The sequence below is a fragment of the Alosa alosa genome, chromosome 18 (genome assembly GCF_017589495.1).
Source record: "Alosa alosa isolate M-15738 ecotype Scorff River chromosome 18, AALO_Geno_1.1, whole genome shotgun sequence".
In the NCBI taxonomy this organism is placed as follows: domain Eukaryota; kingdom Metazoa; phylum Chordata; class Actinopteri; order Clupeiformes; family Clupeidae; genus Alosa; species Alosa alosa.
This window is the reverse complement of record NC_063206.1, coordinates 10,932,278-10,943,786: the sequence shown is the minus strand read 5'-3', so window position 1 is coordinate 10,943,786 and position 11,509 is coordinate 10,932,278. Positions and strand designations below refer to the sequence as shown.

Genomic DNA, 11,509 nt, shown 5'->3' with positions numbered 1-11,509 from the left:
CCTTTACATTTTCAACCCATTTTCAACATTCTTTTTTTTTTCTCTCCTGTTTCTATTCAGGCCAATTGGGCAAGGACAGACGCCGTCTGGAAACATGCTAATAATATTTTCGGTGTAATAATTTTCTGTTACATTCATCAGCTCAAAAGCTTTCTGGCCATGTTATCAAGCTTCTCCTAACATATGCTGCAGACAGCAGCATTTACCGTCCTTGAGAGTCTGTTTCCAAGCAGTCACATCATTTGTATGGGAGGCAGAGAAGAGAATATAATTGCATGTTTCAACAATAGACCATCAGTATGCTGATTGTGGAGTTTTGCAGATAAAACGATTGCCCTTCCACCAGCCCTGCCATCCCCTTGTCATGATATGACAATTCTACAGAAAAATGTATATGGAAATTTTATACTAATATTAATTCACATTCCTTAAAAAAAAAACACAGGTCTGTTCTCACTTTATGTACGTACGCACAGATGACTGATCTTTGTGGTAAAGCCCACCTTACTCTTGGGAATTATGTTGCATCAAGTCTCATCCAGACACCCTATTCATCAGCGGTAATAATATATTGCGGTCTTCATGGGATCTAACTGCATTAACACAGCTCATTGTGTCAGCACTTGGTTAGCCACATTCGGCATCCGCCTGTGCTCGTGCTAAACATGTAATTTGAGGTGCCTGGTGCCTCTAAGCAAGCAAGTGGGCGGGTGGGGGTACGGTGGCTGAGGAGGGACAGCTCCTGTCTGCCGTAATGAGGGCCCTTTTTGCGTGTGCGTCGGCGTGGCGGAGCCGCGCTGCAGTGAGTGTGTAATCACAGGTAATCAGGTTGCCGCTCCGACTCCTGACAGAGCTTCTGCCTCTGACGGCGCTCAGCCCACAGCCCGCTCCAAATGCAATGAGGAGCTCAGGGTCACAATCTACTGCGCCACTCTCCCCATTTCACTCCCCCCTCGCTCTGGGTTATGGATATATGCATGCACATACAAACACACACACACATACATTCACACACTTTCTCTCCCTTCTCAGTCTGTCTGTCTGTCTGTCTCTGTCTCTCTCTCTCTCTCTCTCTCACACACACACACACACACACACACACACATATATTTTGTCTAATTTCACAATCATGTAGTCTTTTTTCTCTCTGCTCCTTTTCTCATTTTGTGTCCCTTTTCCCCTTCTTTCTTATCTCCCTCTCAAATCTCCCCTCCCTTTGCATCTCCTCACTGTGTCTATGTGTGCTCACAGTTGCGCCTAACAACAGCTCTAATGGGGAGAGGAGCAGATGAGACAGCTGTTTACACGTTTGCAGGAAAACAGTAAGGCCTGCCAGACCTGAGAAGCCAAAGCTGAATGCCACCACGGAGGTGAGAGAGTGGTCGCAGCGATCTCGGCACTTTCGCAAGCACACACAAGCAGTGCCAGTGGGCATCTATGGCGGTGAATGGTTCCGGGATCGCTCTATGCGTTGCGCTGCCAAGGTTCGATGTACTCCAGCCCCAGATGGCCAAAGATATCCTCCTCGGTTTTGGCCGGCAAAAATGCATCCTGAAGAGAGAATAAAACGTTTCAATCAAGAGGGAGAAGGAAAGGAGAGGAGAGGAAAGAGAGAGAGAGAAAGAGAGGACTGGGTTACAGCTAATGCAACATTGGCTCTTAGCCAGGGTGCTGCTAAAGTGTCACTCTTAGACACATTATATTTTTAGAATCACATACATCAAAACATCGTCACACAAACCAAATGTAGCAGATCAAACCAAGTTGAGTTTCTCAAAATACTCTAAACACACTACAGGACAATGACACATAAGGTAGTATAAGGACAAGAGGAACAGCTCCACTACTTTATATCATTTAATCTTATTAGAACCTTCCAAAGTGAGAAAATGCTTCACAATACCTCACATGGAATTACATGTTATTACAAGGATACAAGGATACAAGGAAGTTTATTGTCACATGCATATAGTTACTGGAAGTAAGAAATGCAGTGAAATTATGTCTGGTGTCAGCCTGTTTGTGCAAAGTGGGTGGGTAAAAAGTGCAGTAGAAGAGGGGTTTAGTAGATTAAGTGGCAAGGGCTGCATAAGAAAGGTGGGGGAGGATTGGAATTGGGGGGGTGGGGGGGGGGGGTGGCACCAACAAGGAGCACCCAAGAGCAACAGGGGCAAGGAAAAACTCCCTTTGGGCAGAAAGGAAGAAACCTTGGGCAGATCCACGGCTCAAGGGCTAACCCAACTGCCAGGGTCTTGGTGTGTGTGTTGGGGGATGACAGGGAGATGGGACAGTGTGCTGTGTATGTGGGGAGAGGGCAGTGTGCAATATGTGTGTTGGAGAAGCTTCCTCATGAGACAATGTGCTGTGTATTGGGGGGACAGTGTGCTGTAAGTATGTTGGGGATGTGTGTTGGAGAAGCTTCCTGATGAAATAATGTGCTGTGTATGTAGGGGAGGGGGGGGGGGGGCAGTGTACTGCAAGTATGGTGAAGGGACTTACTATTGCAAGCAGAGTACTGTATGTATGATGTATGTGAGTGATGAAGATGTGTGTGTGGGCGGGAGGGGAGTGTAGCAGTGACTGTGTGTGTGTACTGTGTAGTGTGGGTAGGTGGGGGCAGTGTGCTGTAAGTATGTAGAGGATGTGTGTTGAAGAAGATCCTGAAGACAATGTGCTGTGTATGTAGGGAGGGGGAGGGGCAGTGTGCAGCAAGTAGAGGAGGCTTACTGTAGCAAACAGTGTGCTGTATGTATGTGAGGTGATGACAGTGATGATGTTAATGTGTGTGTTTTTTGTGTGTGTGTTGGGGATGGGGGTGGGGGGGTGGGGTCGGGGTTGGGGGGCAGAAAGGCTAGGCAATCAAGGACATGGGTAGATGGAGGAGAAATCAAAAATAATAAATAAAAAGTTCTATGGAGATGTGCAAAAGTTGGAGAAAGTCAGATATGTGTGTGTGTGTGTGTGTGTGTGTGTGTGTGTGTGTGTGTTTTGACGTGTGATGAAATAAGAAAATAAATAAAAGGTCTGTAGCATAGGGTGAGGGATGTAAAAGTGCTAAAAGTCTTGTAGGTGTGTGTGTATGGGGGGTCATGAGTGCTGAGGAGTGAATGAGTGCAAAGTCAGTATAGTGTGAGTTCAGAGTTGGGAAATGTTTGAGAGTGCTGAGGAGTGAATGTGTGCAAAGTCAGTATAGTGTGAGTTCAGAGTTCGGATGGCCTGGGGATAAAAACTTCTCCTGAGTCTCTCAGTTCTGGCTTTGTGACTACGTCTTCTTGATTTCAGCGGTAGGAATAATCCATTGTTAGGATGAGAAGAGTCCTTCAGAATCTTTTGGGCTCTTAGGAGTACTCTTCTGGAATAGATATCTTGTAGAGCAGGGAGTTGAGTTCTTATAGTACGTTCAGCTGAGCGCACTACTCTCTGCAGAGTACTACAATCTCTAACTGTGGAGTTCCCATACCAGGTGATGATGCTACCAGTTAGAACACTCTCAACTGCTGAAGTGTAGAAGGCCTTCATGATGGATGTAGAAACTTTGAATTTCCTTAGCTGACGGCAGGAAGTAGAGTCGTTGTCTGGACTTCTTCAGAACATATTGAGTGTTAACAGTCCATGTTAGGTCTTCAGTAATGTGGACACCAAGGTATTTAAAACTTGTGACTCTCTCTACAGGTTGCCCGCTGATCATTAGTGGGGTGTAACTGTAGTTCTGCTGCTGCCTTCTGTAATCCACTACCATTTCCTTGGTTTTATTGATATTCAGTGTCAAGCTGTTAGATTGACACCACTGTGCCACCTCATCAACCTGATCCAAGTAGAGCTGTTCATTGTTGTTACTAATCAGGCCCAAGATTGCATCATGATTTCTACAAGCACTTAGTCCTTTTTCATTTAATTGAGATCTAGATATATAGCACCTAAGCAGATGAAGTATAAAGTGGGACTGATGGGTGAAAAGTGGTTCATCTGTCTCTCTCTCTCTCTCTCTCTCTCTCTCTCTCTCTCTCTCTCTCTCTCTCCACTGGCTAATCACTAATCATGACCATGCCAACCTCTGCCTGTCATGGTCAGGGCTTTCATGCATGATGGAGCCACATCTCTCGTCTGGCATGATGGACTTAATAGCTGTCTGTGCACATTTCAGCACACACGGTGATCAGCGCCAAAGAGCTTGCGTGACCCACCACACACACACACACACACACACACACACACACACATACAGAGTTGAGCATCCATCAGTGCCCTCTGTGCCCACAGATGACGCTTACAAATGAAAACAAAACACGGCATGACCTTGCACTGCAACCAGGAGGCTTTTCTCTCAAGGCGAGAGTCAGCCATTACGGATGGCATCCTTGACCTGTCACCACATGGGCCCCATGTCAAACTGACTTTGTCCTCCTGCCACAGTAACAAGGCTGATCTATACATATAAAATATATAGCATACATTCTACTCTAAAATAAGTTAATAAGTTACCATCCATACCTCCTCTCCAGCCAAGCCAGAAGTGATGCATGAAAGCATGGAAGGATTGAAGTTGTCTGTAATCGCAGTGAAACAACTTGTGCACTTGATGGAGAAGTTATTTACATTACAAACAATGACAGAGGAAGAGGATTCAAGTCAGTGGCTGCAGGACATCAAGATAGTGGGTGCACATCTTTGACCAACAAGACACACAAAGACATCAGGGATGACAACAGACAACAGACAACAGACAAGCAGGGATGAAAGTGAGACAACAACATTCGACTCCGTATTTCTTTTATCCATATCCACGTCTTTATTGTGGAGAAAAAAAAACGTATAATTAAAACAATTTGACACAGAGGATGTCTGATGATGAATCTAGATGAGGCTTCTCCCCCCAGCAGCACCATTAGTCCGCCCAGCAACCCGCCACATCACCTTGGTCTTCCCACTGCTTGCACGCGGAGGAGAGAAAACAGCCGCGGCTCTGGGGGCCTCTCCACCGAGGAGAGGAGAGCAGCGCGACTTTGATTAAGAGCTCCAGTTGCCTGTCAGCCGTTACGGCGAGGCTGACAAAAGTGATAAGCGCGAGTTGTTGAGTCATTCCAGGGAATTCCAGCGTTCTCACGGAAATGAGAGAACAAAAGATATCAAGTGGGATGCACTTTTTGTGAGGTGACGTTCAAATAAAATTGAAAATAGCATTGGTGCTGACATTAACTCGGTGAGGGAGGAGGGGAGAACTATTGTGTCATATGAGCTACTGGGATTTTAGTGTTTTAGAGCTAAGCCTTGGGTTTCTGAAATAGCCATGTCTAAATACCCCAGCATTTCCTGTCATAGATGATGTTAATTAGGAGGAGATTAATTACATTCCTGCCTTCCTCACTGATCAGTGTTCACTGCAACCCAGACCAGCACACAGATCTGTGCACACATCTCAGATAAGGTCACACGGAGCCTTCACACACATCCACTTAGATTCAGATTCTCAGATCACCCAATTAGAGCTTGCTACTGTATATGAACCAGTGTGTTCTCCAACATGACATACATTGAGTAGCCTCGTGCTCCAGTGCACTTGGGAGTGGGTTGAACAGAGTACCATGAACAAACAAGTCCCCAGTGGTGGCCATCCAGCTGCACACATGACCTATGGCTGTGCTATTGTAAGTAAACCATAAGGAATGTCTGGTTAGGGGAGTAAGAGGTCAATTTAAGGATAGATAGATAGATAGATAGATAGATAGATAGATGGATAGATAGATAGATAGATAGATAGATACTTTATTGATCCCCAGGAGAAATTCAAGAAGTAAAGAAAAAAATCCACAAGTAAATAGCCTGTGTCAAAATTCTTCCGAGTTTGAAATCAGTTGATCAGAATTCTACACCGACACTACCTTTCAGTCTGATATTATGCTTTTATGGAGGCTAGCAAAAGAGATGGTGAATTCCCAACTGATATTAGCAGGGGCAAAATGCTAGGAGAAGAATGTGTCTGTCGAACATTCCTTTTATGCCACCCTCTCATCTCTCTCTGTCGCTCTGTCTCTGTCTTCCACTCTCTATCTCTTTCTCTCAACCCCCTCTCTCATGTCATGTTCTACGTCGCATCTTTCTCGTGCGCTTTGCTCTCACTCTCGTGTGCCTTCTTTTGTCTGTCCTCCCATCGCTTCCCTTTCTGCAGCCCCACAGCTGTAATCATGCCAGGGTGGGTGTAACGTTTGTCAGCGAGGCGCCTTCTGAGTGCGTGCCCACATCTGAGACACTGGCATTCGGAGAGCGGGTGGCAGGGTTATTGCCTTCCCCAATTTCACTATTTCAAAAGATTACATTGTGTCAGCGAGCCAAAGGACTCACACAGTATCAGAGAAGCTGTCAGAGCCGGGCTATGTCTTAGAGGCAAGACTATGTTCACATTTTTTGACAAATTTGTGAAGGACCCCGGAGCGTGGGGGGAGCACTGAATAAGTCAAGAGAAGTTTCTTAAGACAGATTTCTCAGGCAGCTTCCGTGGTTCATTTTATGCATGACATAAAGCGTTCCGCTTTATACTCCTGATGAATATAAGGGGCATTAATCAGTAATAGCCTAAGCACTGGATCAAATCTGATGGAAGTATTATAATAAAACTCAAGAAAAAATATAAAAAACTGTGTACATCATACATACATACAGTGCATATCATTTGACACACATCACACATGCATAAGCAGTGCTGAAGAAGCTGATGGCATAACATTAAATGCATCATTCAATGGAACTTAGCAGTAGGCTGAGGTACACAGAATAACACAGCACAAAAGAAAATTGGTTGAGGCTGCAACAGGAAACTATGCCATTGTTATCCCAACAACACCTCTGATTTTTTTCCACCGTGGATTACGCCTGGCAAGCGGCAACATCTCCCAGCTCAACTGACCCCCGCTAATTGCCTGAACTCTGGTACTGTGTGAAACGTGCAATCAGCTGCACATTCAAAATCCCCCATTTGGTGTGCAAAGCTCCTTTTGTGTGTTGCAGGCCTTCCTTTTTGCCAGCAGGAGGAAATTCAGTTTGTAGGCTTTTTGTAAACTGAATTCCGAGCACTGCTGGACATAGTTCTGGGAGCTAAGGACAGCTCATGACTGTGGGGAGGTATGAAAGGGCTGATATAATCAGACCTGTGTGCTTTTTGTTAGCTACTGGCCCTACAGAACATGTTTCCCTACAATTATGTTCCCTAGAGGTAGACTCAGTGGTGTAGTTTACATGATACGCAGGATTATGCAGTATACCCACTTAAAAAGCATCATCATCTCAGTATACCCACTTAAAATACCCATTACAGCTAACAAGACTACACCACTGGGTAGACTTGTATGGAAATAGAAATCCAGCATAACAAAAGGATCTCCTGTTTTTTAGAAAAGCAATAAATCAACTAGTTCTTGCCATCGTAAGAGGTAGCTTCAGAAATACAGTAAATTGGGTCTGACAGTCTGAAAGTCCCAGAATCCTACAAATGCTGTGAAAGACACAAACAATAGAGGAGTGTGTGCGGTGATCTGTCTTCATGTGAGTGGAGCGTGTGTGTGTGTGTGTGTGTGTGTGTGTGTTGCTTCTGTCTTACCCTTTTATAGCTCTTGTCATTGGTGTGATGTTGGTAAGTGTAGTGTGATAGTGCACTAGTCAATGTGAACTTCAGATCGTCACAACATCTGCCTCAGTTCTACTTTCCATGTCTCTCACATCAGCACCAAAGCCACACTCTGATCTCTGATGGATAGGCCAGTCAGTCAGCTACTTCACTTTGTCAGTTACTACACTTTGTATCAATCTTTTTCTCCACTCTCTCTGTCTCCCTCTCTGTCTCTCTCTATCTCTTGGAGGAAAGAAAGCACTCACCTCTTGGAAAGAATATTAAGAACAAACACAGACAGTGCATTCTAGTCTATTGTCCTTGAACCAACGCATATGTTGCTCATTGTACCATATTGATAGAAATTTTGGCACATGCATAATAGAACACACCCATAACAGCTTGTGGTCTAGCAGGATGTTTCTGTAATCACTGTATGCTCTTTTGAAGCACACAACTGAGGCCAAAGCACTGATCAAGGCCAAACAATTCCAGACTCAAAACTGCACTATAACTACCGATCAGTTAGGAACTATTCTCTTGAATTTCCCCTGGGGATCAATAAAGTATCTATCTATCTATCTATCTATTTCCCCATTTCACAGTCATATCATCTCTAATGGAGAGTAAATAATTGACACAAATGGGAGTTGATTTGATAATATACAGTGTAGCACTTCCTCCTTTAGCCTTAGTCTAAAGACTGGACATGACTGGACGTTGTTCCAAGTTCAAAAGTTTTCAGCTGACATGAATCTGGACATGAATCAAGTGATGAGGACTGGTGCTGCTGCTGCCTTCACACCCACACATCCAGCTGAGGAGTGCCGAGAGACGTCCAGATCTGTTCAAAGCCGGCACCCTTTGACGCTCAGGCCAGGCTAGGACATGCCATGATGAGAAAAGGCTCTCCACAAAAGGACACGTCACAGCTCCCCTACGTCTACCACTGGCAGTGGAAACACTCTCTTGACCAGACTGAACTTTGCAGCGCACGCAGGTGATCTCGTTTTCTCTTATTCTTTCTCTGTCTTTCTTTCAATTCAAATCAATTCAAGTGAGATTTATTAGCATGACAAATATTTTTGCATTGCCAAAGCAGAACATTTAAACATACATTTACAGTGATGGTCAAAAGTGTTGGCACCCATGCTAAAGTTGACTGAAAAGAGGAATATAAAATCATCTTTTGGAAATTGATCTTAATGCCTTAAGTGAAAAATGAGGAAATATCTAACCTTTAAGGACACCAATTTTCTTAGTGAATGAATAATGTATCATAAATAAATAAATGTTCTTCCTTAAAATACAGGGGTCATAAGTATTGCCACCCCTATGTTAAATTCCCATAGAGACAGGCAGATTTTTATTTTTAAAGGCCAATTATTTCATGGATCCAGAATACTGTGCATCCTGATAAAGTTACCTTGGCCTTTGGAATTAAAATAGCCCCACATCATCACATACCCTTCACCATACCTAGAGATTGGCATGGTGTTATTTCAGTTAGCCTATTAGCTGGTTTGATGCTCATTGAGCTCAATGCAAATCAAACCAGCTAATACCCCTGTATTTTAAGGAAGAACATTTATTTATTTATGATACATTATTCATTCACTAAGAAAATTGGTGTCCTTAAAGGTTAGATATTTCCTAATTTTTCACTTAAGGCATTAAGATCAATTTCCAAAAGATGATTTTATATTCCTCTTTTCAGTCAACTTTAGCATGGGTGCCAACACTTTTGACCATCACTGTACATAGAGAATGCTTGGAATACAGTACATGGCAAATAGATATGCATCCAAATTTAACCAACAAACTAGTGAATGTGAACCGGTATGTGTTTTGTGTGTGTGTGTATGTGTGTGTGTGCGTGTGTGCGTGTGTTTGCGTGTGCATGTATGGTGTTTGTCTGTGTGTGCCTGTGTATGTGTGGTGTGTTCTTGCACAGTGTTTGCAATGATATGGATAGGTGCCGTATAGAGGTAATATTTATTAACCACTTTCTTTCTCTCTCTGCTAATGTAACAGCATGGCTCGTATTCTGGTAGCAGAGATGGATGTGCAACACTGTGATCGAGGCAACTTGCAATACAATGCCAGATGGAACTGGCTCTGAGAGAAAAAAAAAAAACATTGCAAAAGTTTGTGTATCATGTCGTCACCTTCCTAAAATAATGGCATGAGTAATTTTTTCAGGTTTTTCAGAAAACACCAAAAAATTGAGTGATGATGATTTGTCAAAAAATGACTTGTGCCATTATTTTAGGAAGGTGACAATGTGCGACATGTGTGTCATGCTTACAGTACCATGTTGGATTTGTTTGTTTTAACAACATAGTGGAGTGTTACTTTATAGTTAGCTGCTAGGCTGCATTGCACCCCTATGATGGCTCTTCCAGTGCAAACAGAACAATCCCCACCCCCTTCCGTCTGTGTACGTTTCACGAAAAACAGAAAGGCAGAATAACAGCACAGTGTTCACACTTTGAACAGGCTGTTGAAAAGAGGCTTCTCTCTCTCTACACAGTTACCACAAGCTTTTGATATACCTGGAGAAAATGACAGAGCATTACAATTTCCCGGCGACGCGGGTGCTTCAAAACTGTTTTCACATGCAGCCTGCAAAGCACCCCCTCGTGTTTGAGTTTATCTAAAATGCTAGCAGGTATAACCGGCTGTGCGTGGCTTTTGTGGTTCGGATGAATCACACATTCTTGAGGGAGACAGATGAAAGGGAGAAGAACTGCCCGTGCGCTCATTCAATCGGACGGCCCGGGGGTCAAGCACGGTCGTGGGGTAAATAACAGATACAGTCTGCCTCCCGCTTGGTTGACTGCACTCTCCACGCTTTGTTTTTAAGGGCTCTGCCGTGCGTTTACTGCCGGGCGGGAAACAGGTTGTTATTAGCGGGGAGGTGATGAATGAAAAAGCCGTTTGATCGGTCCTAAGTTAATCTGTCTTTATAGCCGCTGAGGGGGGAAAAGGGCTGACAGAGGCAGAAAAGTACGAGTCGATTAAAGCTTCAGCTATCCTATGGCCCTATAAAGCAAGGCACACACACACACACATGCACACACACACACACACACACACACACACACACACACACTCAAACAGACACAGTACCAACTCCCCAGTGAAAACAAGTGCATGGGCACAATTTTACAATTTGGGTGCATTCTCTCTTTCTTTTCTCTCTCACACACACACACACACACACAAACAAAGACAGACAGGCACAGAAGCAAGAAGCTACCGTTACCCCTCCAATCAATCCAGCAATTACTGCAAGGCCCATAAAGCACTCTGTCCTCAGTAATAAGATCTAGCTGAACTGCTTTTCCACATCAAGGATTCAACGTCTCTAATCACTCAAAGGTATATAGCCGCCTCCTACAGTCCAATAACTGGGCCCCTCTAATTACCAGCTGACAATGATTTCATAAGTCAGGTTCATTATGAAGCCTGATTGTTTGGCATTCTCTTTCATGTGCTTGGACACCTGCCCCTGAGTATTATGGGGGGGGGAAAAAAGATAATTAGCGTTGACTTTGTAAAATGCTAGGAGTAGGCACATTGGCCGCCAAAACGTAATGTGCAAGAAAAAAAAAAGAATTTTCAGACAGCTCTTCTCTTGGAAAGCTTGCACATTTGACTGAGCAATTTATCACTGCCTATCCCACGTCTTTTTAATGACTTTTTATGTTTTGACACCCCCCACCCCCACCACCACCAACCACCCCTACACACACCTTATTCAGCAAGCAAGTTCTAAAAGAAGAAAATCAGACTTGATGTTCCTGCCAAGTCAATATCACCACTGTGAGACTTCAATGAAAGTTGGAATTCAATAGTTAACTGGGTGCTGAGCTGTTTCTTTTGCCTGTGTTTATCACTGTGCGT

General features: G+C 43.9%; 1 protein-coding gene across 1 annotated transcript in view; it reads right to left on the bottom strand.

Annotated features, from left to right (window-relative positions):
* Positions 1–1,143: 1,143 nt before the first annotated feature.
* dntt (deoxynucleotidyltransferase, terminal) overlaps positions 1,144–11,509 on the bottom strand; it is a 77,629-nt gene continuing 67,263 nt past the window's right edge. The window contains exon 11 of the mRNA XM_048270093.1: positions 1,144–1,551. Within this exon, the coding sequence (XP_048126050.1) occupies positions 1,465–1,551 (87 nt within the window). The 3' untranslated portion in view covers positions 1,144–1,464. The remainder of the gene's footprint in view (positions 1,552–11,509) is intronic.